Raw genomic sequence first — 26719 nt, forward strand, 5'->3', positions numbered from 1 at the left:
CAAACAACAGAGACTGCTGAGCCTTTCTTGGGAAGCTCGGGCTGGAGGAGAGACTTTTCCACCACATGGAGCCCCTGAACCAGGCCGGGGTTCCGACAGCACTGCACCTTGGACATGCCTTTCCCCATTCCCCAGGACCCCGTGACTCTGGTCAGATAACCCTGGACCCCTCCTTCCTACCCTGACAGAGCTGGTGGAGAGCCAAGGAGCCCTCCCTGTCCAAAAGCCCTACGAGGAACGTTTGAGGGAGTTGGGGCTGTTCAGCCTGGGGAAGAGGAGGCTCAGAGGTGACCTCATTGCTCTCTACAGCTCCTGAAGGGAGGTTCAGACAGGTGGGGTCAGTCTCTTCCACCGGGCAGCACTGACAGAACAGGAGGACACAGCCTCAGCTACATCAGGGAAGGTACAGGTTGGATATTAGGAAAAATAATAAAATACTGGAATTTTTTCCTAGGGAGGTGGTGGAATCACCATCTCTGGATATGTTTAAAAAAAGACTGGACTTGGCACTTGGTGCTATGGTCTGGTTGTGGTGTTGGGGCATAGGTTGGACTTGATGATCTTAGAGGTCTCTTCAACCTCATTATTCTGGGATTCTGTGACTCCTGCTGGAGTCAGGGACATGCAGCTGAGCTCAGCCCTCCCCGTTCCCATGCATGACCCCAGAGGATCATGCGGGAGCCACCTCACCTTGTGTTTCCAGGTTCTCGCAGAGCTCCGACTTGGCCTCTCCATTGGGGCGGAACCCTCCCTTCTGGGAGAACTTGTTGGACATGGTGGCCGCTGTCACCACCGCCTTGAGGCTCCGCTTGCGCTTGGGGACGTTCTGCTCCGGGTGGAAGAGGATGATGTACACCTTGGGCATGTAGAGCATGCCCAGGGACACCGAGGCACTCAGACTCACCGAGATGGTGAGCGTCGTGGTCTGGATGTACATCTGCAAGACACAAGGCCACCAGCTGAGAGCCCAAGCCCCTGTGGGATCCAAAAGGGAAAGGAGGAAACGGGGGAAAGCTGGTGTGGGACTCAGATTCAGTCAAAAGAAGAAACGGAGAGTTTCTAGCCAGGCAAAAAGCCTAGGAAAGTGCTAAGAAAGAATGTAAATAATCCTTTATCTCTCTTGTTTTTCACATTGTTTATAGTTAAGTTCTATCACTGTGCGTCAAGCACTCTGCACCAATGCTGTGGGTTATTTTCACTTCAGAACCAATGGATTTGGTCCTCACAGAGCTCTGTATAAACGAGTGGGGTATTTTGAATAAAGAGGGGTTTTACTCTCACAGCCTTCTGAATCAGAGTTCTCTTCATTCCCGTCCTGCCTCGACAACAACAAGCTGGGGTTGGAGGAAAGGAGCTGGGGTTGAAGGAAAGGAGCTGGGGTTGGAGGAAAGGAGCTGGGGTTGGAGGAAAGGAGTTGGGGTTGAAGGAAAGGAGCTGGGGTTGGAGGAAAGGAGCTGGGGTTCAATGAAAGGAGCTGGGGTTCAATGAAAGGAGCTGGGGTTGAAGGAAGGGAGCTGGGGTTGAAGGAAAGGAGCTGGGGTTGGAGGAAAGGAGCTGGGGTTGGAGGAAAGGAGCTGGGTTCAATGAAAGGAGCTGGGGTTGGAGGAAAGGAGCTGGGGTTGGAGGAAGGGAGCTGGGTTCAATGAAAGGAGCAGGGAGGCAGCGCTGCAATGTTGGCAGCGCTGGGTGGTCAAGCTGGGTTTTGATGCTCCACCAGCCTCAGGGCAGGAGCTGCAAGGCTGGTGCTGGGCCCAGCAAGGGCACCCGATGCCAGGGCACACCCCACTGCCCCTCTCCCTTCAACAGGTAATTCCCATTCCCCAGCTGACTCCCCGGGCTCTTGTCATGTAAGTCACATATTACACACCGACGCTGCCTTTTTGCAGTCAAAACTAATTTCACGCTCACTGTCCAGGACTAACAGTGACAGATGTTTTCCAAAATGAAAGCCCATTAATCTGACTGTAGAATAATCCATTTTTCTACGGAGAGCAGTTGGCAGGCTCCTCTCAAGCCGGGGCATCTGAAGCAGGTGGCAACTGGAAGCAGAGACCCCCTCCTCCTGCCCATCCCACCTCTCGGGGAGGCCAGGAGGACAAGTCCCTGCTCCATGGGCATCCCTGCTCTGCCAGCATCTGGCTCCTTCCTCTCCAGCATCCCCTTCTCCACCAGGCAGTTCTGAGGCTCTGGGTCTCCAGATGCCTTTGCACACACCTGCGTGCAGGTCACCCACGAGGCAATTCCTGAACTTCACCTGATTCCATGTGCAGGGGTTCCCCTGCAGGTGGTTCACAGGTGGGATCTCACACCCTCTGAGGAGGCAGCACCTGGAGGAGCCAGGGAAGCCTGGGGGCTGCAGCTGCAGGCAGAGCAGGGGTCCCCATGTGCCCAGGGCACACATTTCACCTGAGGGTTTCTGAAGTGAAAAGGTGCTGGAGAGCACACGTGAGACAGAGACTCTGCACAGCTCCTGAAAGTGAGAGTTGGTGGGACACAGCTGCTCCAGGAACCCTCCAGGTCCCACCTGTGACCCCACAAACCCAACCAGCACCTGGCCCAGAGCCTTCCAGCTCAGCCCCAGAGGGAAAATGCCACCAAGCTGGTTCTGAGTCAACTGAAAAACTTTGGTTTGTCCCCAGAATAAAACCTCCTGCTGTCACACGCGCCGGGTTGTTTGTTCCACCTTCTCTCTCTAGGCAGTTTTTGGAAATAAAAATGTCATTTCATCAAGTAAAGTCAAAACACATCTCCGTGCCAGAATATGTATGGGGTTTTTATTACTTCCTTTTTTTTTTTAACCCACTCCAACTCTCCAAACTCTGCCACGGGTGTCCTGGACTGGCCAGGAATGAGAGAAACACTGAGACCCCAACTCCAGGCACCCCAAGGTGAGCTGAACTGAGGTGAGCTGAGGTGAGCCGAGCCGAGCCGAGCCGAGCCGAGCTCAGACATCTCCATGCGTGCTCCCCCCTCGCTCCTGGGCCAGTTCTCCCAGTGCTGCTGGGCAGCCCCCTGTGCTGAGACCCCGCTGGCCCCAGCCCCATCTCCCCACCCCGTCTCTGCCTCCTGCAGCACTTTTGGGGTCTCACAGGGCCACTGTGGCAATTTCCCCCCACCAGGCGTTTGCAGGAAGCGTTTTCCTGCCCGCTCCAGCCTCCGCAGCCGCAGCCAGCCCCTCAGCAGCTCCGACAGGAATATTTTTAGCCTGGAGCCTCCGCACAGCCGCGCAGCTCTGCTCAGTTAACCTTTTGCCACTGCAAAAAAAATGACCATTTCTCACAGTTTCACTTCCCACTCTCTTAATTGGCTTCCAGCCCAGGACCCCGCTTTGCCCCTCCGCTAACGACGCCGGAGCTGCCTGCGGAGCCCTGGGAGGTGTGAGCTGCGCTCATTGAGCAACTTCCAGCTCAAAGTGGGCTGCATCAAAGAGCACAGGCAGCCCTGGCTCCGGGCGATGGTGCTGAGGGACAGCATAACCCAAAATGACCCCACAGCAGCCCCCAGACCCCGCGCTGTGCTCAGCTCAGTCCTGCCCCAGGGAGCAGCCCGGGCTCGAGGCACAGCCCAGGCTCGTGCCTGTCCCACAGCAAATCTCTGCATTAATGGGAATTTCAACTAAATCCACGCCTGGCCCCACTACGAGGGGTTTTGCACCCTGGTGGGTGCTGGGGAAGGGCAAACCTGCTCAGCACTCCTAGCACCACAGGACAGTCCCTCTCACTCCTTCCCTTCTCGCTTTTCCCTGGCTAGAAGCGAATGTGATAAACAGGGAAGCAGACAATGACTCCACTGTTCCGCCGCCACCTTATCAGCGCAGGAAATTGTCTCTTTTTCAGATGCTCTGTTATTCTATTTCTGTAATCCGCCGGGATCGGCGGGGATGAGAGGTTCTTTTCACAAAAGGCTTGGGGGACTTGTTACAGTAACGTGCCACCTCCATGCAAAGCTGTGGGCACGAGGCAAAGCAAATAGAAGTAAAACTGGGGATTGTAATCCAACTCCTCCACACCGCGAGGAAGCAGCCCTGCAGCCTCAGCTGGGCTCGGGGCAGGAGTGCCAGGGGGTCACGGGTGCGGGTTTGCCCCGTGGCATCCTCAGAACTTCAGCCACGAGGGAACAGCCCAGACAGTCCTGGAGTTCCCAAGGGTGCAGACACTCCACGGAGCCCAGGAGCCCGTCAGTCCCAGCACAGTGGGGTGTGAAGGGGATGGGATCCCTGCCCACGGTGAGCTGGGGGTGCCCACATGGGCGATGCCAATGCCAGTGCCCCCAGCTGTCCCCAAGGACACGCTCAGAGCCACCCCCTCCGTGCAGGCTGTGCAACAGCTCCTTTCCCACCTTCTTCTCCCCAGGAGTGCAACTAAAGCACCGAGGGAGCCCAAATCACCTGCTGCTCCCTCCAGCCTCACTTCAGCACGTCCATCATCCCTCCGCTGTGGCCCAGGGACACTCCGAGCTCATTCCCACAGCCTGGAGACACTCCGAGCTCATCCCCACATGGGCAGAGCAGAACTCCAAGCTGGCATCCCAAAGCCCCTCGAGGGCTGGCTCAGCAGGCTGGAGGCAGGGCCGGGCTGTGAGACAGAGCTCCCCGTCCGAGGGGAGTTGGGAACATCACTTTTTCCGCCTCTAATCAGCTTGTTAGCAGCCTAATAACAGAGCAGGCCTGTGCATTACAACCCCCAACGAGAGGCACAGCCTATTGTGGAGCTGCTGCCTGACAGGCAGCGTTCAGCAGCCCTAAATTATCCCGTGACAAGCTGCAGTGAAGAGGTGAGCAACCTTGCGCATAATCTACAATCATTATCATTTCCATCTTTATTACCCACAGTATGCCAAGCACATTAAGGAGGCTTTCAGGGAGCTTTTGTTTTGCAATAATTTCTTTAAAAACCTGCTTTCTTGTTAGTATCTCCCCTGCCATCTCATCAAAATGGAAATGCTGCAAAAGGCTCCATTTATTTCCCCTAATTCTCCTTCACACTTCCAGCCAGAGAAGGCCTGGGGGACCTTCTGGTTGAGCCAAGGTCAGAAGTGGCTGGGCAGACTCGGCCTCCTCGAGGGATGGATGCTCTGAGAAGAGATGCTCCAGGACACAACAAACCCAGGTGACCACAGCAAAACCTCCCTCAGCAAACCTTTGCAACAGGCGTGTCCTAAAGCCACGGTGTCAGCAGCAGGGGGACACACTCGGGGGATCAGAGAGGGATCCGGGTGCTGGGACACCCCAGGGATTTCCAGGGAACAGCAGCTCCAAGGTTTGTTCATCAGAGCAGTGCCGGGCTGGCAGGCGGGAGATGTTTGCGTTTGACAGAAACACGATGATTCCTGTTTTGGCTGGCAGGCAAAGGGATTTGGGTCTCATTCATGAGATTTTTATTCTTTGTTCTTAATCCCTCGCACTTGAGCACGGAGCCTCATCCAGGCTGGCCTCGGTCCCATGGGAACTCAGCACTGGGAACAGGGGCCAGCTGGGCAGCACCGGGTCCCTTTCCGTGCAGAAATTGTGCCCACGACAGCCAGGACCTGCCCCAGGGGCTCTTCCTCCCCCAGCCCACACAGCAGCAGCCGTGCTGCCCACTGCCCCCACCCACGAGGGGCAGCGGGGCCAACGGAGCACGGAGAACTTCCCACCCTAATTCCCAAGCTGGCCAAGCTGCAGGGAAGGTCTCCTCTTGCTCAAGACACCACAGCCTCTCCCAGCCCTGCAAACCGACACCAACCAGGCCTCTCCCTTCCTCCCTTACCTTTTCCGCCGACTGCGACGTCCCAAAAAATATCGGGATGAAGGCTAACCACACGATGCAAGTCGTGTACATGGTGAACCCAATGGGCTTGGCTTCGTTAAAGGTCTCCGGGACCCCGCGGGTCTTAATGGCGTACACAGTGCAGGTGACCATGAGGAGCATGCTGTACCCGAGCAAACAGATGAGGGACAGGTCCGAAATGTCACATTTGAGGATGCCCCGGGCAAAGTGGGGGTTTGTAGTCCGCTGGTCCTCGTAGTCAATGACAGAGTGGGACGGGTCCACGATGAACCAGATGCAGACGCCGACGAGCTGCAGGGAGATGAGGCTGAAGGTGATGACCAGCTGCGACGCGGGGCTGATGAAGCGCGGGGCGCTCACCGACTTCTTGCCCTGCTCGAAGATGCGGTAGATGCGGTTGGTCTTGGTGAGCAGCGCGGCGTAGCTGATGCTCATGCCCAGCCCCAGGAAGATGCGCCGCAGGGAGCAGGTGCTGAGGTCGGGCTCGGCGATCATCAGGAAGGTGGTGGCGTAGCAGAGGAAGATGCCCGTGAGCAGCACGTAGCTGAGCTCCCGCCCCGACGCCTTGACGATGGGCGTGTCGTTGTAGCGCACGAAGGTGATCACCACGAACAGGGTGGCGATGATGCCCACGATGGCGATGAACACGGGCACCACGGCCCAGGGCGAGCTCCACTCCAGCTTGATGATGGGGATGGGCGTGCAGCTGGTGTGGTTCTCGTTGGGCCGCTCGTTGAAGTGGCAGCGCTTGCAGTGGAACTCGTCCAGCTGGTACTGGTAGCCGTCGCAGCGCTCGCAGTGCCAGCAGCAGGGGATGCCCTTCACCAGCTTCTTCCTCTCGCCCGGCTTGCAGGGCAGGCTGCAGATGGAGCTGGGCTGCTGGCTCCCGCCCCCCGGCCACAGCATGTTCTCCACCTGCGGGGCAGATGGCACCAGCCGTGCTGAGGGCACAGCGGGCACCTGCCGGGCACACCTGGGCACGGGGGATGCCCTGCCCTGCTTGGATCTGGACCCTCAGCCCGTCAGCACATCCCACCCCAGCCCAGCCTGGCGTGGGTGAAGCTCTCCATTGGCCTTTTGGGAAGATTCAACAACAGGAACCCAAAATGAAGCCCTCCTTCCCTGAGGAAGCCCCATCTGCTGTGGGCTGGCTCCTCTCTCCTGTCCCATAGCCAGAGTCCCCAGGGTGTGGGCACACGAGCTGAAGCACCTGGGGGACACCTTCCCCTCTGCCCCCACCACCTTTGGCTGCCTGGCTTTGCCCCCAGGGCCTCCCAGACTCTTCGTGGTGGGAAGAGAAACCTGCAGGACCTTCCCCTTACCTTGAGGTGCAGGTGGTCAGTCCACTGCCCGATGACTTTGTACTCAGGGGTGGAGTTCCTGATCTGGTACTGGTAGATGTCGTAACGCCCCGGAGCATCTCCGTTCTCATTGAACGTCACAGGGGTCCCGGCAATGCCTGTGGGAAAGGGGGGGCTCAGCACCCACAGCACCCCCAGCACCCCCCACCCTGCTGCTGGGCTCTGCCTTGGTGCTCCCCCCTTGCTGCTTCTAAGAAAGGGGGGAAAGCAGCTTTAAAAGCTAAATCAAGTGAATTCTGGAGATAAAATGAAAGGGAGGAAGAGAAGAATCAAGCGAGAGGGGAAAATAAATAAAAGAGACACTGTGGAGGAGATCAGAGGGTAGAGATAAATAGAAATAATAAGGGGACCAGACAGAAAATGTTTATTAAGGAGAAAGGGCAGAGGAAAGGATGCGCTTCCAGAGATCTGAGACAGACAAGGGCAGAGCAGCGGGAGGCAGTGGGAGCTCTGCCAGCTGGGAGGGAGGAGCTGGCAGGGGGAGAGGATGGGCAGGACAGCAGGTGAGGGCAGGGCGAGGGCAGAATGGCAGAACTGCTGCCGGATTTAAGCTCCAAACGCTCTCAGGAGATGTGGAAGCTCAGACCTGCTGATGTGCTGCCCTCCCTGCACGCTGCATTCGCAGTGCAGCAGCTGCCAAATGGTACCACAAACAAACTGTGGGTGCTGCTGGGTGACCCACAGTGGGACAAGCAGAGATGCAGGTCCCAGGGCCGCTCCTGCCACCGCCCCAGGGCGCAGCACACCTGAGAAGTTGACGCTGCGGATGTACTTGAGCAGCTCCACGCCGTCCACCGGGTCCATGCTGGGGCACAGCCCCACCTTGCCGGGGCACAGGTTCTTGTGCATGTTGTGCAGGGCGTGTCCCATGGCGTAGACGGCGTCGATGACGAACTGCACCTTCCCCTCCTGCTCGTACGAGGAGTCCTGGCCGATCCTCTCCCGGTCTGCGGGGACAGGGAAAGGAGGTTCCACCTCCTGTGCCCCAGCCATGCCCCCCAGGATGTGTCTGCTGCACCCAATCCCTTGCCAACGAGCCCACCCTGGACTGGAGCAGCTGGAAATTCCAACCCCGCTCCCAAACCTGCACACCCAGGGGACACGCAGCCAAGGAACATTCCCTGGGGAATACCCAGCCAACCTCCTCCTTGGGAGGTTCTGAAAATGTGGGTGCTGCACCCTGCTGTGCTTGCAAGAGCCCTCGGGATGTCACGTCCCCGTGCCATGGGACAGCCCTGAGCCCCCAACAGGATGCAGGCTGGGCTGTGACCGACACCCCACCCTCACCCCTGCAGGTTTCATCCCTCCTTCATCTCCCAGGAGTTTCCACCAGCGGTGTCAAGGACTGCCCAGGAAGCATCCATCACTGCCTGCCTGTCCCCCATCTCACTCCCAAAGCCTCTTGTCACCCCACTCCCCTTGTCACCCCCTGCCTTGCTGACCCCACAGCCTCTCCACTGGCAGGATCCTGCAAGGACCTGGCAATTACCAGTGACAGCTGCCTTCCCCGTCATAACCGCCCTTAATGGGCCCACAGACATGTTAATCACTTAGCAGAAGACACCGATTAACGCAGCACGCTGTTAATTACAGCCAAGAGAGCATCTCCCAAGGGGCACCACGGCTCTGGAGAGCTCCGGCCTCTGCCCCTCCATGCCTCCAGTGGGAAGGAGGGATTGTCAGGGAGCCGAGGGCACGAAAGCCACACCAGGGTGCCCAAAATTAACTCCAGCTCCACCACGACCTGCCCTGATGCGAGGTGGCATTCACGGGGAATGCAAAGGACCAAGCACCAGGTGCTGACCCCTTCTTTCCCTGCTCTGGGGAGTGGGATGAAGATGAAGCTCCAGCCCCGTGAGCCGTGCTGGAGGTCCCCGTGCCAGGACCTGTGCCACTGACATGACACTAAAGCGAGCTGATAGCGAACTGACCGACAGGAAAAGATGATATCGGGGAGGTGAATTCATAGCCCATCCTTCAGAGTTATAAAAACGCTTTTGGAATGTGGAGATTACTCATGCAAAGCCCGGCAGGTGATCCCTCCTTCCACATTATTGACAGGAGCCATTAATCTTCTCCCTCAACTTCAGGCCCTTCCCCATATTCATCTCCCAAGGCGCAGACAGGCCACTCTGTCTTGTCAAGATAATTACCCATTAAAAGAAGAGCTGTAATAGACTGTCCAGGGAGCTGAGCCCATGGGGATGCCACAGCCCTGCCACCATCCAAACTCTGTCCTGCCCAGGGCACACACAGGGCCCGGGGCTGGTCCCTTACAGCTCCTCAGCTTCCCTCGGTCACCTCATCCCAAAATCCAACCCGCCGCAATAGCACAGGCTGTGGAGGCTGCCTCTTCATCCCTGTGCCAAGGCTGAGCAGTGCAGATAAGGAGACATCCCTGGGGCTGTCCCTCTGTCTCTCAGCACCTTGCCCCCGGCCCCAGCTGCTTTTTTCCAGACGGGAATTAGGTCGGGAATTAGGCCGGTGCACACAGGGGCAATGTGGAGCAGGCAGCTGAGGCTCGTTCCCAACCTGGAGACAATAAATCTCTGCCAAGCTCCAATAGATGAGGGCCACGGAAGGGAGGTGACCTGCTGATTATAATAGCAGGGTCGTGCATCGTTCTACAGGGCTGGTAATTAATTTTCAAGAGCGTGACGAGGCTCGGCGGCCCCCTCGGAGGAGGGACGCGGCTCTTCCCCAGCGGCGGATGAGACGGGATTAGAATCAATTCCCAGCACACCACTGGTCCTGCCTTTTGGCAGGAGTTAATCAAAATCACTCCCAGCACATCTGTCTGGGAGTGATTTTGAGTGGTTTGGAGAATCTCCAAATTTTGTGGGTGCTGGCGGCAGCACCCAGCGCCTCTTGCCGTGTTTTTGAGCCCATCCAGGAGCAGGGACTGTCCCTCCAGGTGGGAGGCTTGTGGCAAATATGTGATGGGTGTTAGGGCTGGTCTCAGGGGTAACACAGGCAGCTGCCGTCAGGAGTTCCATCAGCTCAGCCCTCACCTTTCTCCCAGCCCTCCCATCCAGGAGCTGTCTGGTTCAGAGTGGGATCCTTTGGTTTGGTTTTTAGGGTGGAATAAACTAGCCAAGCTGGCATTTCTTGGCCACGTTGGGCTCTGCCCAAACCTGAGGGAAACAGCCCCAAACTGGGAATTTGCATCAGCCCTGCAAGGCAGGATCTCATGGATCTGCAGGGGCAGGTGATTTGCTTCAGCAGGCGTTAGTTCCCCGCTCTATCTGCCAAGCAATCACTCGGGAGATGGTTTATTTGCTGACAAATTCCAATGATTTACAGACAGCTCCTAGGACATTTGCCACATCGTAGTTTCAGCTGCTTCCACTGACACCTTGGCCCTGAAATATCACCTGTTTAAAAGCTGCATCACGGTGGAGATGAGGAGATCAGCACTCGCAGGGCCTGCTCATGCATCTCCTGGTGCCGAGGGTTCCGTGATGCTCTGGAGAAGGATGAGGAGCTCTTGGCTACCCAAGGCCATGGCCACAGGCCAGTTTCCTGGCTTGCTTAGCTCCCACCCACCCAGCTCACCAGATGAACCCCTGGGAGAATGAATGCCTGCAAGGACCGGGATGTGGAAGCACCATCTCACTCATCCTCAGCGGTTAAAGCAGGGGGAAAACAAAACCAAACAAAACTTTCACCATCCAACTTCGCAGGCACAGCCAGGCCCCTCTGCCTGACACAACAGCTTCCAAAGACACCCCTCCCAAGGGGACGAAGGGACGCGCCAATGTCCCCGAGTCCTGCCACGCCGCAGCCCGCGAGCCACGCCGCCGTCATCTGTCTTCAGCCGGTGCCAGGCAGGCAGCAAATCTCTCCCATCTCTCAGTAAACATGTCACCTCCCCGAGCCTCCAAGCATCACCTGACAGCAGCGCTGTCAGCAAGACAGATCCCCGGCTGCCTTGTTTACTGCACCGGTCCCTAAAGCCTCTTTTGGCTGGAAATGACTCAAAATGTGCAGCGGGGCTCGGGGAAGGAGCTGGGAGCCTGGAATGAGGATCCCCAGGAGGATGGAGGAAAAGCTCCATGCTCACAAGCATGGAGATTGTGGTTCTCACAAGCAGAACCACACCCCCCCCACGAGCTGCCCCCCTCCCACAGCAGCCCCCCGAGCTCTTACTGGTGCATTTCTTGATGCTGCTGCCCTTCCTGAGCGCGTGCCGGCTCAGCTTGCAGTGGAAGTTCTCCTCCCAGAACTCGGCAAACCAGATGTTCCTGCGGTTGTTGTCCAGGGTCCTGCTGGAGAAGTAGCGGTCGAAACCTGCCCGGGGAGAAAGCGGATGGAGGGGATAAATCCCGAGGATGCATCACTCATTCCCAAGTTCCCCAGGCAGAGGGGAAGGGAGCTGTTGTGAGCGATGGGGACACACCGGAGTACGGTGGGATTGTGCCTAAAGTGTCACCTGTGCAGAGACACGAGTGGAAAATCCACTCAGGGAAGATACTCTGCACAGCAGAGACTTTCTGGGACTTGGAGAGGAACAGGAAATACCTCTCTAGGTACATTGGTGATAGAGGGCGAGCAGGGAAAACACGGCACGTGGAAAATAAGGAGGTGATTGGTGGGCAAATCAGGAGGTCTTTAAAGTCCCTTCCAAACCAAATGATGGTTTTTGGTGGTTTTCAGAAATGATGGATTCCACGGTGGTGTCTCAGCCAAAACCTGCAGTTAAGGAGGGCAATCTCAGGGGACACATGGAGCACAGCCCATACCTCTGACCGAGACCCGCTTGGGCAGGATGGTGACAGAGCCCTCGGCCACCTCCTCCAGGTGCAGGACCGGGGCAATTTTGGAGCCCCAGCTGTCCGAGCCCATCCAGATGAAATGCCCCGTCTGGTTCGCCCTCTTGGCCGCCTCCAGCACCCTTCTGTGGAAAGAAGCAGCAGAGGCTGGGCCACCAACTCCTTGTCTGGCCCCAGGGCAGTGGGGACGCTGGCACAGTGTTGGTGGCATCTGCTCCAGGCACAAGTTTAGCACCGGGCACAACCCGGTGCAGACACACAAAATCCAGCGGTGCCACTCAGCTCCTGCACCCTCTGTCCTCCCAGCCTGGGCACACAGGCTGCTTCTCCCACTTCATTTGCATATTTGCTGACTGGTAATTGAATTTCCCCTTAATTACCCAACATTAAGAAAGAAAATAATTTAAAATCAGGTTATACCACAGCAGGCAGGCGAAGCAGCAGCACGGAGAGTGCATGCTCCAGCATGGCCAGCCGCAGGAGCTAAACTGGGCTCTGCTGTGCTAATCTGGGCTATGCTGGGTTAAACTGGGCTGTGCTGGGTTAAACTGGGCTCTGCTGGCTCAACTGGGCAGCAGAGCAGCAGCTGGGAGCGGAGATGCCATCGGTCCTGCTGAGCATCCCTCCTGGTGCCAGACACTCAGACGTGTCTGCACACTCCTCCAGTGCCAGCCAGGCCAGAAAGTCGGTGGGAGGATGGGAGCAGAGCATTCCTGACCCCGTGGGCTCTGTCTCCCGGGGCTCCCTGTCCCCCCGGGGGCTCCTGGGGGTCCCCAGCCATGTGGGAGCGGGGCCCATGGCAGCTCCATCTCCCCGTGCAGAGCCAAGGCAGGTTGTGACTCAGCCCCCGCGTCGGAGCGGATCATTTCAAGTCCAGATGGTGTTTGAAATGTGTAATAAGGAAAAAAAACCCCATAGAGATCCAGCAGAGTGCAGACGAGATGGGAAGAGGCAGGCGTGCAGAGGGAGCCGTGCAGGCTGCTCCAAGCTCACCCCAGGCTGCCCTGGGCTCATCCCTCCCCAGGACAGTCACAGCCCGTGTCACACTCTGTGACAGCAGCACCTCCAGCTGCCCCTGCTCCTGTGAGGGGCAGGATCTCCCCAGGGCAAGCCCAGGAAATTCTCATGGGATCAGTGATTGACACCCGAACTGAGCCAGGCAAGAATTCCAGCTACAACCTTCCCAGCCTGTCCTTCCCATCTTCCAGGCTCCACAGTGCAGGGTCAGGATCATGGAGAACCCCACTCCTGGGCTAAAGCAGGCTCCAGAACCCTCTGCCCAGAGCTGCAATCCCATCTGGATGTTTCCAGAACCCTGATAACAGGACCTGCCATTTATCCTGCAAGGTAAATAAATCCCTTTTCCCTCTCACCCCCACCCGATGTCAGCTCCGCAGACATTTCTATTAAGGGAGGAAAAAAGGAACTGGGAGAGTTTGCACATCTGATGTAAACTGATTTAAACTTGCAGTTTACCCACATTTACATAATGTTTGCTGATTAATAAATTAGACACTTAGGAAATCAGGGGTAGCTCCATGTGAATCATTCTGCTCCATAAACAACGGAGCCGCAGCCGCCGCTTCGCCTGCAGAGCAGCTCCTCACCCTCGAGTGCAGCCACGTCCCTGGCCCCAAAACGTCCCTGGAAGGTCCCCAAAACATCCCTGGAAGGTCCCCAAAACGTCCCAGGAAGGTCCCCTAGATCTGCTCCTCTGCCACACTGGGGCTGCTCTGCAAAGCAGAGCCAGTGCCTGGGTCCTGCCCTGGCCAGCGGGGAGCAGCCCCTGCCTGGTGTGAAGCAGCAGCTCGTGATATCCAGGGCTGCCAAAACCCATGGGAAGTGGGATTTCCCTCCGTGGGCTCTGCGTGGCTGTGCTTGGATGGCAGCCACTTGCTCCGAGTGGGTCCCCAGTGCAGACATTCCCTGCCATGCCACACAGAGCATCCTCTCCCCACTGTGGACACATCCCAGTGCATCCCAGTGCATCCCAGTGCATCCCTGCCCAGAGCCCCCTCCACACCTGATGTCGTCCTCGTTGGCAAAGATGATGACGGCGCGGGCGTGGGAGGTCTCCAGGAGCCGGCGGATGATCTTGTCAAACTCCCCCGGCTTGGGCTCCCTCGGGATCTTCACGGACTGGGCCACGCACACCCCGCCTGTGGCAGAGAGAGCCCTGGCACCGAGGCACCCCACGAGTCCCCTGGGGGTGTCCCCTCTCGCAGGGCTCCTCGGCCCAACAGGCTGAGCTGGGTCTCTCCAGCACTCCCACCGAGGGGCTGAGCACTTCACATCTCCTCAGGCCAGACCTCCTGGCCACCAGCCAGCCCCTGGGACAGGTCCCCCAGCCCTCCCCTTACCCCTCCTCTCCCAGGTCACTGCCTTCACCCCTCCTCTTCCCCCAGCTCAGCCCTTCTGCACCACATTCCCTCCCACCCTGCATCTCCACAGCTTCTCTCTGCCTCCCGCCCGCTCCTCTGCTACCTGTCACCTTCAACCACCACCACACCTCACTCCAAATGTCCCCAGGACAGACACACAGCCCATCCCAGCAGCTCACTGAGGATTTTCCAGCCAGTTCCAAGCAGCAGCCCCTCCCCAGCCCCGGATTTGGAAAGGTTTAAGGGTTCTGCACACGGAATGGTCAAACTCCAGCAGAGCAGACAAGCCCTTCACTGCCGAGCAGCCAGGCCCTGCAGAGGGGTTTGTTCCCATCCCTATGGCACTGGCTGAGTTCCAAACCAGCTCTCCAAGGAGCCATTGCAAAAGCAGGTAATTAAAATTAAAAGAGACAATTGGAAGAGCCCCCACGTTTCACTGCTGGGCTCCCAACCTCCAGCTCCAAAAAACCGGAGCCCTCCTGCTCCTGCATTTCTGCAGATGCCAATAAAGAGAGAGATGGGAGAGAGAATTAAACATTGTGGGACCTTCTGGATGTAATTGATGGTCTCAATTTGCATAGTAAATGACATGGCTGATGCCTCCTGCCACTAACAGAGTGCAGCTTAAGCAAAGGTCAGCGTAATTGCCACCCAGGGCTGAGAGAGACTCCCAGAGCACGGCCCTGGAGAGGAGCAGGACAGGACAGGCTCCAGGAGACTTCACTCCCTACTGGGGCTGCAGGAAAACTGGGAAAATTTGGCCCCTTGCAGCCAGAACCCAAGAGAAGAGCGATGTGCTGGGTGCTGAGCAGGCGGGGAGAGCTGTGGGGATGGGGCACAGCATCCCCACCCTGCACCCTCTGGTCAGGGCTTTCCAGGGGTTTTCTGGGGGTTTGTTTTCCTGTGGTAAGAAATTGGGCCAATTTGCTGCTTGTTTCCCATATGGGGAGCCAGATGGATGGAGAGGAGGGAGTTGGATAAACAGACAGATCAGCCAGGCGAGGCGGGCAGCAGCCGGCAGCGCCAGCGTGTCCCAGCCTGGGGACACTCACCAGGCCACCACAGAGCCCCCAGCCAGGCCAGGGTGTCACAGCACGCTGCCAGGGGCCACCATGCAGCTTAATTACAGTTTCCATGGCAATCAATGGAGAAAACCCAACAAAAGCAGCAGTTTGCAAACACTGAGAGCCTTCCAAAAGCCCTGGCGTGGCCGGGCGGGAGCTCACACACGAGAGTGGCAGCTGGGGGCTGGCACGGGCACACACCTGAGTGCCACCAGGCACCCGTGCTGGGGAACATCTCCCTGCACACGTGGCAGAGGAGATGGGCCCATAATAAACAAGAGGTTAAATCGATGGCAGCTCAGAATTGACCATGATGTTACCCGGCTGCTTCGTTAAATCAAACTAACGAGGAACACAGCTCCTCCAGGTGACAGCCTGCAGGGCTAAGGAGTCCCTGCTTCCCACAGCAGATGCTGACAATGTTTTTATCTTCTTAATTAATGAAAACGTAATCACCAACAGCAAGAAGCCCAGGGTGTCAGGGGGGCAGTGGCTGTGTGGTTTGGGAAGGGGATTTGCCAAGTGATGCTCCCACTGTCTTTGCACTAAAATCCATTTAGCCCAAGCACTCCTCTAAAGCCAGAAATGAAAGTGAGGAGGTGGCAGCGATGGCAAGGAGGTGACCACTCTCTCTACCCCAGCAGGATGGCACAGCACTGCTCCCTGACTTGGGACAAGGTGTGACTCTGGGAGAAGGCAGCAGGCGAGGCGTGGGGACCCTTCTCCTCCTCCTCCAGCTTGGGAAAAGACCAGAGAGGAGCAGGAATATTGGGGATGGGGGCAACAGGCCCACAGCTCCCACAGGCAGCTGCTGGAGGCAGTTTGGGGCCAGGCAGTCAAAGGATGCTCAGAGATGCCACGAGTTTCCTCACTGGTGGCACAGGACTCGGGGCACTCACAGCAAAAAACATCCTGGAAAACCCAGCCTGAGCCCACACCCAAACCTCCCACACCCAAACCTCCCACACCCAAACCTCCCACACCCAAACCTCCCCTCCCAACGCTGCCGGTGCCATCCTCAGGCACGGTGGGATCTCGCCTCTGCCTGTTGTCAAACACGGTGGGATCTCGCCTCTGCCTGTTGTCAAACACGGGTCAGGGTTTAATCTCCACCATTAGGGCTCGGTGGGAGCTCAGCCACTCGGGCTTCCCCTCTTGATTGCCGCTGCTTAATTAGCTCCTGGCTCAGGGGGCTCTGCCAGCGCTCCCGCAGAGCCTGCGGAGCTTGCAGCGGGCAGGGACCAGCCTAAGGGCAAAGCAGGGACCAGCTCAGCCCTGCTGGAGCAGGGATGTGGATGTTCCCCCATCCCAGGCAGCCCTGGGCACCCCCTAGGCTCTGCACAGCTCAGCAGTGATTCCATTCCCACTCCCAGCTCCCCTCCTAACTCCAGCCTTCCCAGGAGATTCCGGAGGCCAGAGCCTTCCCTGGGAGCGCTGCGCTGCTCCCCTGCCCCAGGACTTATTGCTTGTGCCACTCCAAAGCCTCCAGGAAGCAAATGATCACAGAAGAAGCCGTCAGGGACAGAGATCTGCCCCCTCTCCTGCACGTGGTGGGACCCAAAGGCTGCGGTCAAAGCTCCAGCCTCAAGATTTGGGAGTGGCTTTTTGGGGGCGACCTCCTGGTGCAGCCACAGTGAGTAATGAGCCCGGCTGGAAGCAGACAGAGACAGCCAGGGGTGTCACATGGGGAGGAGCAAACCAGTCACAAATATACATCAGGCTCCTAACTAAAAATATGGGAAATTTAGTGAAGGATGAAACAGTAGAGGGGAGGGAACGGCAGCAAAATTGATCCAGGTACATGACTAAGGAGTCCTGCACTGGGCTGGGAATATTCCCCTCGTCACAGACCCGAGGTGTGGCACACACCAGCTCCATCACACAAATATTCATCCCAGCCATCATCTCCAAGAGCTTGGAGAGAGCAGAGACCTCAACGCTGCAGAGGCAGAGGGTCCTGGGTGGGTCTGTCCGACCACCCAAGTGATGCCACAGGTCAGGGGCATGGGGAAATGCTGGACAGAGGGGCTGGAGGTGAGGACACCAGGGACACCCCGACGCTGGCCCTGCCATGCAGTGGAAATCCAGCTGACAGCCACTGCCAGTGCAGGATGCTCTGGGGGAGCAGGATGCACTTAAAACACTTTAAAATAGCTGAAGAAAACACATCCTTTGCAGACTGAACATCTCTGCAATGCTAAAACCCAAAAAGCAGCTCTTTAGTGAATAAGTGTGGGAATCCAGAGCTTCCCTCTGGCTGCCCTGGGACCCTGGCAGGGGTCAGGAACCCCCCTGGACAGAGCCCCCAGAGACACTGGCTGTGATCTCTGGCCATGGAAAAGAGTTTTCAATCTTACAGGATCAATTACCAGCTCTGAGGGTTTGATATAAGCAATAATTAAGTGTGGCACGGGTGCAAAAGTAAAATTTTAGGATTCTAGATGAGGGGTCCAAAGGGGACAAGATGGAGGAAATTGGGTGTGGTTTGTCCTTTTTCTCCTTCTTCATGCCCTCCATGTCTCACTGTGGTGTTGGCATTTTTCTGTTGGTTCAGGCTGGGGACACACTGTCCAACGTAGGTGACAGATATTGGCACGTTCTTGTAAATCCAGCCCAGGGAGTTTCTGGTATTTAATGTTTGTCACATCCCACTGAGGGCAGAGCCCCACACGCTGCCCTGCAGGACAGAGCTGGGCAGGGCAGCAGAACATGTTAGAGATCAACAGAATAAACAACCTGGGAACCAGCACAGACCAATTATGGCTTCTGCTTTGGCAGCAGGGCAAAAACACAGAGACTTTTTACAATCTCAGAATCATCAATACCACAAATTCCAACAAATAAGGACTCTGCAGCCACCAGTGCAGCCACCAGCAACCACCAGGGGCCAAGAGCATCATCGCCAGAGCGACCGCAAACATGGCTAAAGATAAAAAGCTAAATGAATAAAGATGTAACAGCCACCCAGGTCAGCCTGTTGTGGTAGCCCAGGGCCAGCCCCACTGCAAGAAGAACCCATCTCCAGGGCGAGCTTCCTCCCTGCACGGCTGTCGGAGGTCGCGTCGTGCCTCGAGCAGAACCGTTTTCCACCGCGCTGCGAAGCTTCGACGCGAGGCTCTGCTAAAAATTGAAACTGAAGGTCAAGTTGATAATGCATCAGAAAGCAAACAGCTTGAGTGCGAGCTGCTAACGACAGCAATGAGCATTATTGCCTGATGGAAATAAAACCCGACTCTGAAAGCTCAGGCTTGGCATGAGAGATGAAGCAGAGCGCTGCGGGGAGGAGAGCGGGCGCTGCTCACCCTGAGCCGGGTGGGTGAGGAACCCAGCGTGGCGGGCTGGGGATGGGGCTGGGCTTGTTCCCCTGGCATAAACACCCCCACGGGGAATCTCCACCACTTGACTAACAGCCAGCCAGAGCCTGGCACAGGCCAGATCCTCCCTCAGCTGGCAGCGCTGCCCGTCCCTCTGACAGGCATCAGGCCCCTGCAAGCAGGGATAAGTCACAGCAGGGTCCTTTGGGCTGCTGGAGAAATGCAGCTGAGAGCCAAGAATACCCCAGAGATCCTCCACCCCTTCCCAATGGATCTGTGCTTGTGTTTGGTGCCAGCAGAGCCCTTTGCACAGGGGAAGACAGAGAGGCGAAGTGGGCAGAGCCTGGTTCTTCCTCCAGCCTGGCACTGCCACCACAGATGGCACGGCTTGTGGGGTGGTTAAATATATAAAATAAAGGAAAAAAAAAAAAGAAAAAGTACATTTTTGGTCCAGCCTCACCATTATTCATGGCTGTGGCTCTACTTCCATGGGCAAAGCTGTGTGGCTGACACCCCACTTCGCTCCCAAGGGAGATGCTCCAGGGAGCAGCTCAGAGCCCACCCGAGACCCCAGGGACAGCTTCCACAAATCTTCACATTCCTGCAGCGTGCCAGGGCCGCAGCAGCACCACTGCCACCACACAGGCTTCCCTCACACCGCAGGCACCGTGGAAATCTGCTTTTTGATAACTAAATTATCACTAATGCACATAATCGCCAGGTTATGCGGATACCCAAATTACAGGACTGCCACAGCCCCGGATTAACACGTGGCTGCTCTGGCTCTGTGTGCACTCCTTTACTCTGCAATTAAGCTGTCGGATCGTTAACATCTGGTTAGAGGAGCTCGTGGTAACCACAGGTATCTCAAAGGAGAAGAGCTCACGCCGCAGCAGGAGCACCAGGCACAACCACCACTCCTTACTGGTGCTTAGTGGAGGAGGAGAGTGGGTTTAACTCGTGCCTGTGCAGCCCCTCGGCTGCCCCACAGATCCCCCCACGCATGGGGCAGCAGAGCATCCCCCAGCCCCACCCCAAACACACCCAGCAGTGCCCCTTTGCACCTGCAGCTCCACACATCCCCTGCAGCCACCGCTCCGGAGCATCCCCGCACGCTGCTCCTCGAGAAGGCACAGCCCCGTGAAAAATATCCCACTTTTCAAGTGAAAATCCTGAAGAGCAGCTCCCAGGTTGGATCCCCAGATGGGTTCCTCTGCATACTAAAAGCACAGCCGGCTCCGGTGCCAGGGATGGAATTAAGGCTGCTCCTATTTATAGGGCTTTGATTAGGAGCTCGTCACCTCAAAGTTTTTATTCCCTTTATCCATTTATAAGGCCATAACGCAGTTTGACTGGCTCCAGATAGGCTGGTGTCCCACAGACTTTGCCAGAACCTAATGTGCCATTCAGACACACTTAAGCCTGTAATAAGCAGCAGCCTGTGCCCTGCAGGGGTTTAACTGACTCAAAAAACATCCTTTAGCTCCCGTCCCACCCCGTGCTGGGGGGCTGAGGCGATGCCAGAGCCAGGGGGGACCCCAGTGCTGTGCCAGCCCCTCCGTGGGTCCTGGCACGGCTCCGAATTTGTGGTAGCAGCACCCTCAGCAGCGATTCCCAGGGCTCCTCGCCCATCCTGGGGTTGGTGCTCAGGTCCCCACAAGCTCCTGCGCTGCTCCCAAGGCTGCTAATCCCCTCTAAGCATCCCAGAGCTCCCATCAGCAAAACGCTTTCTGCCTCCAGACAAATCCTCCCAAAGAGTTTTGCTGAGCACAGACTTTCCGCCTGTCCAAAGCCCATAGACAAATTAAAGCACCTGCCCTGGGGGATAATTCCACTAAAACTGGGTGCAGCTCGTGGCGGTGCCAACTTGATTTTCTGTTAAAACCTGGGAGTATTTGTAAAAGCCTTGTGTTCTGGAAGGAGCCCAGCACCGCGGCTCAGGCGCAGAGGGAGGGGTGGGAGCAGCTCGGTGGAGCGGGGGAGCAAGGAGAGGGATCTCAAGATGCTTCCCAAAAGCAGCCTGCCCTGCAGCGTGGAGGCAGCCCAGGACTGCTGGTCCCAAACCTTGCTGGAAAACCTGGATCTTTGTTTGGGCAGCCCCAAAACCCACTTTGTTCCGAGGCCACCCCCCAAAATAAAAACCATCCACCCCAGCTCAGCCTAAGGAGTCCAACCAGACACTTCCCTCCATCCCATCCTTATCTCCTCCTCTCTCAGCTGCTCCCATCGCAGGAGAGATCCACTCAAGGAGAGATCCACTCACCATCCTCTCTGGACTTCTGGATGAAGGCCTCCACGCCGCTTTCACCGTAGCTGCCCTCGGAGGCCAGGGTGGAGACGTAATTCCACTTGAGGGCTTTGACGATGTCCACCATGGCCTGGGCCTGGTAGGTGTCCGAGGGGACCACGCGGGAGAAGAAGTCGTAGCGGCTGTTGTCGCTCAGGTCTGGCGCCGTGGAGGCATAGCTGATCTGGGGGATCTGGGGTGCAGCAGGGAAAGGCACAGGATCAGGGCAAGGGGGTGATGATCTCCACCCCACAGCCACGCCCGTGGCCCCAAAGCCTTGCTTTGGAGCAGAGGGAGGTGGGAATTGAGGATGAGCATGGGGTAGGTGGAGAATGTGACACCATCAGGTGCTCCAGGGGACATCGGGGCTTGGGGACCACCTGCAGCTCAGGAACACCCAGCAGGACCCCAAAAGGAGTTTCTGGAAAATCCAGTGTGGGAGAGACCAAAGGAAAAAAAACATAATTCTGCCCTGGCCAGCACTGCCAGGGTCTCCCTTTGGTTTTTTGGCTTCTTCCCCAGGAAGGACAGATCCAACCCATGCTGCCCCCCCAGCCCTAAAAAAACCCCTTTAAATAAACCAGAGCCACCGCAGCTCTCCTGGCACACTGGAATGATTTAGCACCGCGGGACCAGGCAATGTTTAACACGCAGCACTTTCCATCTCCAAAACACACCACACATCCTCATTTATCTTAAAGATGGAAAAGGCTTATTAAATCATCAAGCCCAGGTTCTCCCCACCAGCTCTGGGAATCCGAGGTGCTGTAACAAGCCCCATCCACCTCGCTGGGAGCCCAGCCCACGGGTGAGGTGTGCACCAGGGCTGGGTGTCCCAACCCTCCTGGCCCCACTCCATTCTCCTCCAGTCCTGCATCTCCCAGTTCCTCCTTTGTTTCTCTGCGATTTCCCCTCTCCCACTCCTGCCTCTCTCTGTTAAATGCAATTCTGGTGTTATAAACCCACGACTCCACCTGAATGCTAAAAGGCCCCTGGAAAGGAGCAGCCACCCTTTCTACCTGCCTGCGAAATAGGAGATGAAAAAAGGGAGAGCTGGAGCAGGGGTGGGAGAGGGAGCGGAAGGAATCTTTATCAAGGCACAAATAGGATTACTCCCTGTGACAATCTGCTTTGTGCTCCGTTCCGAGGGGCTCTGATCTGCTCGTTGGGGATCTCTGACTGGAGCCTCCATTAAAATTCTGCTCAGCAGGTGAGGCGCTCGCCTGGCAATCTCTCATCCCGGGGGGAGCAGGGGGCTGCTCCCAGCACATCCCCTCCCCTTCCCTGCAGGATGGGCACGGGCTCGGGATGGAGGCAGTGCCCACCAGGGCACTGGCAGCAGCAGTGCCCATGTCAAAGGCGATCTGGGGGCAGGGATGCACCCCTGCCCTTCCAGAGGGTCCTTTCCCAATTATTTTTCCCCTGCTGAGTGTTTTGGTTTTTCACCACTTCCAGACATCCCAGCTATTCCCCATGCCCCTGCCATCCCACCCAAGCTCCAACAGCCTGGCATTAACCCCTGGCCTGCCCATCCTGCTCCAGCCTCAGCTGGAAAACAAAGCCCAGAAAATACCTGTTGATCCACGGGCTATGGACTGGAAGCTGTATTTTAATAAACAAAAGGAAAGGGCTTTTTTTTCTCTCGCTCCTCTGCCTTGGATGAAAGTGAAAATAAAATACCGGTTCCCAAATGACCATTTCATAGATTTCTTCTGCCTTTTCCCCCCTCTGCCTTTTTGATAGCCCAACTCCTGGCACCAGCTATTTTCTCAGATAAAAGACAAAAGTCCTTTTAGATACATAAAAGCAAAATGTAGGCAGGGAATTCAATGTTCTTAGAAAGAAGGATGCAGTGGGAAGAGGGAGCTGGAAACATCTCTCAGCTGCAAATTTGCTGCACTGGTGGTCCCTTGTCTGGCTCATCTCCAGCCTGGGACAAACATTGTGTGGAGGAAATCAGCAGGACCAGCTCTCCTGCACCCCAAGACCTCCTTATCCTACTAAGAGTAGAGGGTAAAACTTTCTTCCTTCTCTTGTTTTTAATCAAAAATCATCACCCAGAAGCACCCTGAGCCTGGAAAAACATGCCGTGGGGTAAGAGGGATGGTGGGACCCAGGGCTGGAGATGTCACCCTGCTCCTCCAGGGTCAATTGACTGGTGTGACTGACCTCTGGTGCACTGGGAAAGCTGCATTTGGTACCTCCATCCTCACCCAGCATTACCGTGGCTCAGGAGCTGCTGTGCTGTTTTCTCCACCAGCGGGAGACAGAATCCCCCCAGCCTGGGAAGAATTAGGCAAAGGTGGAGATTTCAGCACATCCCAGCTCAGGCTTAAACAACTGATACCAATATCAGCCTGAGCAGGAAGGAAGGAAGAACCAAAAACCAACCAAAACCAACCAAAAACCAACCAAAACCACTGCAGAGCCAGAGCTGAGCACACTGGTCAGGAGCACCCCACAGGCAGCGACTCCTGCACCAACCCCCCCCATGCCAGACACAGGGTCAGGAGCAGCTAATTCCCTCCCCATAATTATTAATTTCATGCATATCTTATGCAAAGCCCTGGTTCGCCGACAAGATGGAATTGATTTAATTAGAATTTCCATCATCGAGCCATTTGGATGGCAGCTTTTAATTAGGGAGAGCGTAAAGCACCGCAGGGGCTGGGGCAGGGAGGGGCTGCTCGGAACTCAGTGCCAGGACAGAACGAGCTGCAGCCCCATCCTCCTGCCCATCCCCTGGGCACAGGGTCTGGCCCGGGATGCAGCCCTTGGCACCTCCCTGGAGAGGGAAACAGCAGAACCAAAACTCCAGGGAGCACAGCAGGCGCAGGAGGACGCTGTCCCTCATCCCTGCACGACCTGCCACCACCCCTCCCCAACAAGCCATGCCCAGGGACCCCTCAGGGCTGGGGGCAGCCCAGGGGAGGCAGGCAGCTGCAATTTGTTTCAGTAATCCCAGTGAAGAGCAGGGAAATGAAGTGGCAGCATTGGGGGATGAATCAGAGCGTCCCCGGCCGCTGCCACCTTCCCGCTCGCCCGGTGGAGGTTGTTCACCTGCTAAGTGGGGAAGCCTGTCCTGAATCTCTCCAGCCCACTGCCCCCACAGCCTTTGGGCATCCTGACACGAGCCAGGGGGCTCAGCACCGCCAGGAGGGGCTCAGAGCCAGGGGTCTGCACCGGCCAGCCCCGGGCAGCGCAGCCTGGCATGGCTGCAGGTGCCGAGTGCCCGGCTGCAGCGCGGGCAGCGCCGTCCTCAGGTGAATTATTCATGCTGCACAACTGCAGAGAGCGCCTGCACCGCTGCCACGGGGAGGAAACAGCCACCTCCGAGTGCCTGGCACGTGGCAAACCCATCCTCTGCCTGCTCACCCCACGCCGGGCACTTGGGATCCACCTTGTCACAGCTCTTTCTGGGCGGGGAGGAAAAATGCACCTCAGATGCTTTTCAGGGGGATTGCATTTGCAGAAGGGTCTGGTTTCCTTGACAGCATCACCGCTGTGGTGGCTCAGGAGCCTGTGGGCAGAGCTGGGGCTGGAGAGGCAGCAGCAAGGGGTGGGAAGGAGCTGGAAGGTGCCAGAGCGCTCTGGCAGCGACACCAGGGAGATGCGATCGCGCGGATTTGGGGAAAGGATTTTCTGCAGGCAGAGCGATGAGGAGAGATGAAACCGGGCTTGGACAGAGGATGCCGCATCTGCAAGTTGTTCCACTGATGTACAGCTTTAATTAGGAGGTGGCAGCTAACGAAGGACCCGTTATTTATTTATTTGGTGCAGGAGCAACAAAAGCCCTGGCAGGGAGGAGCGAGGCCGGCCTAGCGGGGAGGGCTGGGGGTGTGCAGGGGATGGAGCAGAGACACAGGAGGGAGTGTGGGACGGGACGAGGGGACCACAGCAGGGAAAGCATCACTTCAAACCAGGAACAGCCACCTGCAGGGTGCTCATGGCCACAGGAGAGAAGGGGAAAGCTGGGGGGCTGCTGCGCTGGACTTGTGTGGCCTCCTCACCTTGGTGGACTCTGATTCACTCCATGCTGCTTGCTGGGTACCCTGGAGCCCTCCCAGATGTGCTGGAGCCCTCCCAGATGTGCTGGAGCCCTCCCCAAGAACCACTTGAGCACTCAGGGGGAACTTGGGGCACCCCACAGGGAGGGTCCCCCTGTACCAGCTCCCAGCACTTTCTGCCAACGTCCCCGTGCTGGGGGAGCACTGGGGGGGACAGGAGGGACACAGCAACACGGGGCCAAGCGGGAGCAGAGCTCCAGCAAGTGCCATGCCCCAGGGAAGGGGCAGAGGCAGCTGCCTGTGCCCGAGGCAGCCAGGGCTTTGCTGAACCTCGGAGCAGAGTCACCCACGCTTAAAGGTCAGCGGCGGCGTGAAATGGAAGTCGCCTTATTCTCATTTTAAGCATGTCCCTGCCATAAAAGCAGTGTTTGAATAACAAAGAGCAGCAGCAGCACTCGGGTCATGGCGGGGGGAGAGCCTGCAGAACCCCCAAAACCCCAGGAATGCTGCAGGAATGGCTGGGCCCAGACATGACCCAAATCCTGTGGGAATGGTGTCCCTGTGCTGGGACCACTGGGAAGGGCACCGACCCCCACACTGGGACTCACTGCTGTCTAGGAAAGGCTGAGATTTTCCTTATTCTCCTCCCCCAAGGGGTTCTGAGGTCTCCAGCCTCTACCTGCTCATCCCCACATCTGCATTTCTTCCCTGCCCCGCTGGGCTGGGATCAGCTCTGGATTAAAGTTCCTGGGGCTCAGGATGCGCCAGCAGCAGCACCAGTGCCTGGCTGCTCAGCTGGGGCAGGGCTGCACCGGAGCTCAGTGCCATCCTTCTGAACAGGGCACAGCTCTTTGCCCAAGGACCAAAACTGGAGGAGAAGAGTGAGGGAAAAACAAACCGAAAGAACCTAGAAAGACTTCAGTTGCCCCCGACTATTCTGACTGTCACTCTCCTGCCTCCTTCCCCACTTCCAGCCTCCCTCCTCCTCTCCAGAGCAAGTATTCAATCTTTTTTGTCTTGGCAAATAGCTTTTAAGTTCCTCCCACTCCTTCTAATTTATATTATTTTAATTATTGAATAGCCCTCTCACTCGTCGCCAGGAACATTAACACGTTTTTTAAAAAAAAATGAGACCCAGAAAAATCAAACTCCATCAGCGATCTGGTTCTTCCGTCTTCGCTAACAGCTTCCAGCCCTCCCAGGAGGGGACCCGGCTCAGCACTCCAGGCTGGCAGAGGAGGGGAAAGACAGAGGGGAAACAGCACCAATCCTGCAGAACACAGGGGTTTCAGGGTGCTGGGAGAAGGCCGAGATGGGATGGGGCCCCCCTTGCCACTGCAGGTGCAGAATATTTACATTTCTGCCTCATTTCTGCAGAGGGACCCTTGCTCACACCCGCTGCAGCCCAGGGATGTGGTTGTGGATAAATAAATGTACAGCAAAGGGGAAAGGAATTATCAACTCCTCGGCATTCCTGCGGCTGGCACAGGGCAGGAGGAAGAGCCCTGCTCATCCCACCACAGCCTGAGCACCTCTGGGGCTGGTGGCACAGGACAAGCGTCCCCAGCCTGGCTGATGTCCCCTTGGACTGGAGCAGAGCAGCCCCAGCTGCCCCCTGCCATCAGCCATCGCTGCCTCCACCCCTCTGGCTCAGGTGGGATTTACATTTTGGGGTATACCCCCTGAAGGAGCATCCCCCAGAACCAAACACACCCTCAGCCCACCTCCCATCCAGCCCCCGCCACGGGGCGGGAGCACCAGCACC

At 57.0% G+C, this 26719-nt stretch overlaps 1 protein-coding gene across 2 annotated transcripts in view; it reads right to left on the reverse strand.

The window, feature by feature from the left end:
* Positions 1-26719, reverse strand: part of GRM4 (glutamate metabotropic receptor 4) — a 36412-nt gene that overhangs the window by 2614 nt on the left and 7079 nt on the right. For both annotated transcript variants that reach the window (XM_021535982.2, XM_021535983.3), the window contains exons 3-10: positions 20924-21140; positions 13925-14060; positions 11872-12026; positions 11279-11419; positions 7876-8076; positions 7091-7227; positions 5748-6683; positions 691-937 (exon numbers count right to left, since the gene is read on the reverse strand). In XM_021535982.2, coding sequence (XP_021391657.1) covers positions 691-937; positions 5748-6683; positions 7091-7227; positions 7876-8076; positions 11279-11419; positions 11872-12026; positions 13925-14060; positions 20924-21140 — 2170 coding nt within the window. The remainder of the gene's footprint in view (positions 1-690; positions 938-5747; positions 6684-7090; positions 7228-7875; positions 8077-11278; positions 11420-11871; positions 12027-13924; positions 14061-20923; positions 21141-26719) is intronic.

This window comes from Lonchura striata, chromosome 30 (genome assembly GCF_046129695.1).
Source record: "Lonchura striata isolate bLonStr1 chromosome 30, bLonStr1.mat, whole genome shotgun sequence".
Lineage (NCBI taxonomy): Eukaryota > Metazoa > Chordata > Aves > Passeriformes > Estrildidae > Lonchura > Lonchura striata.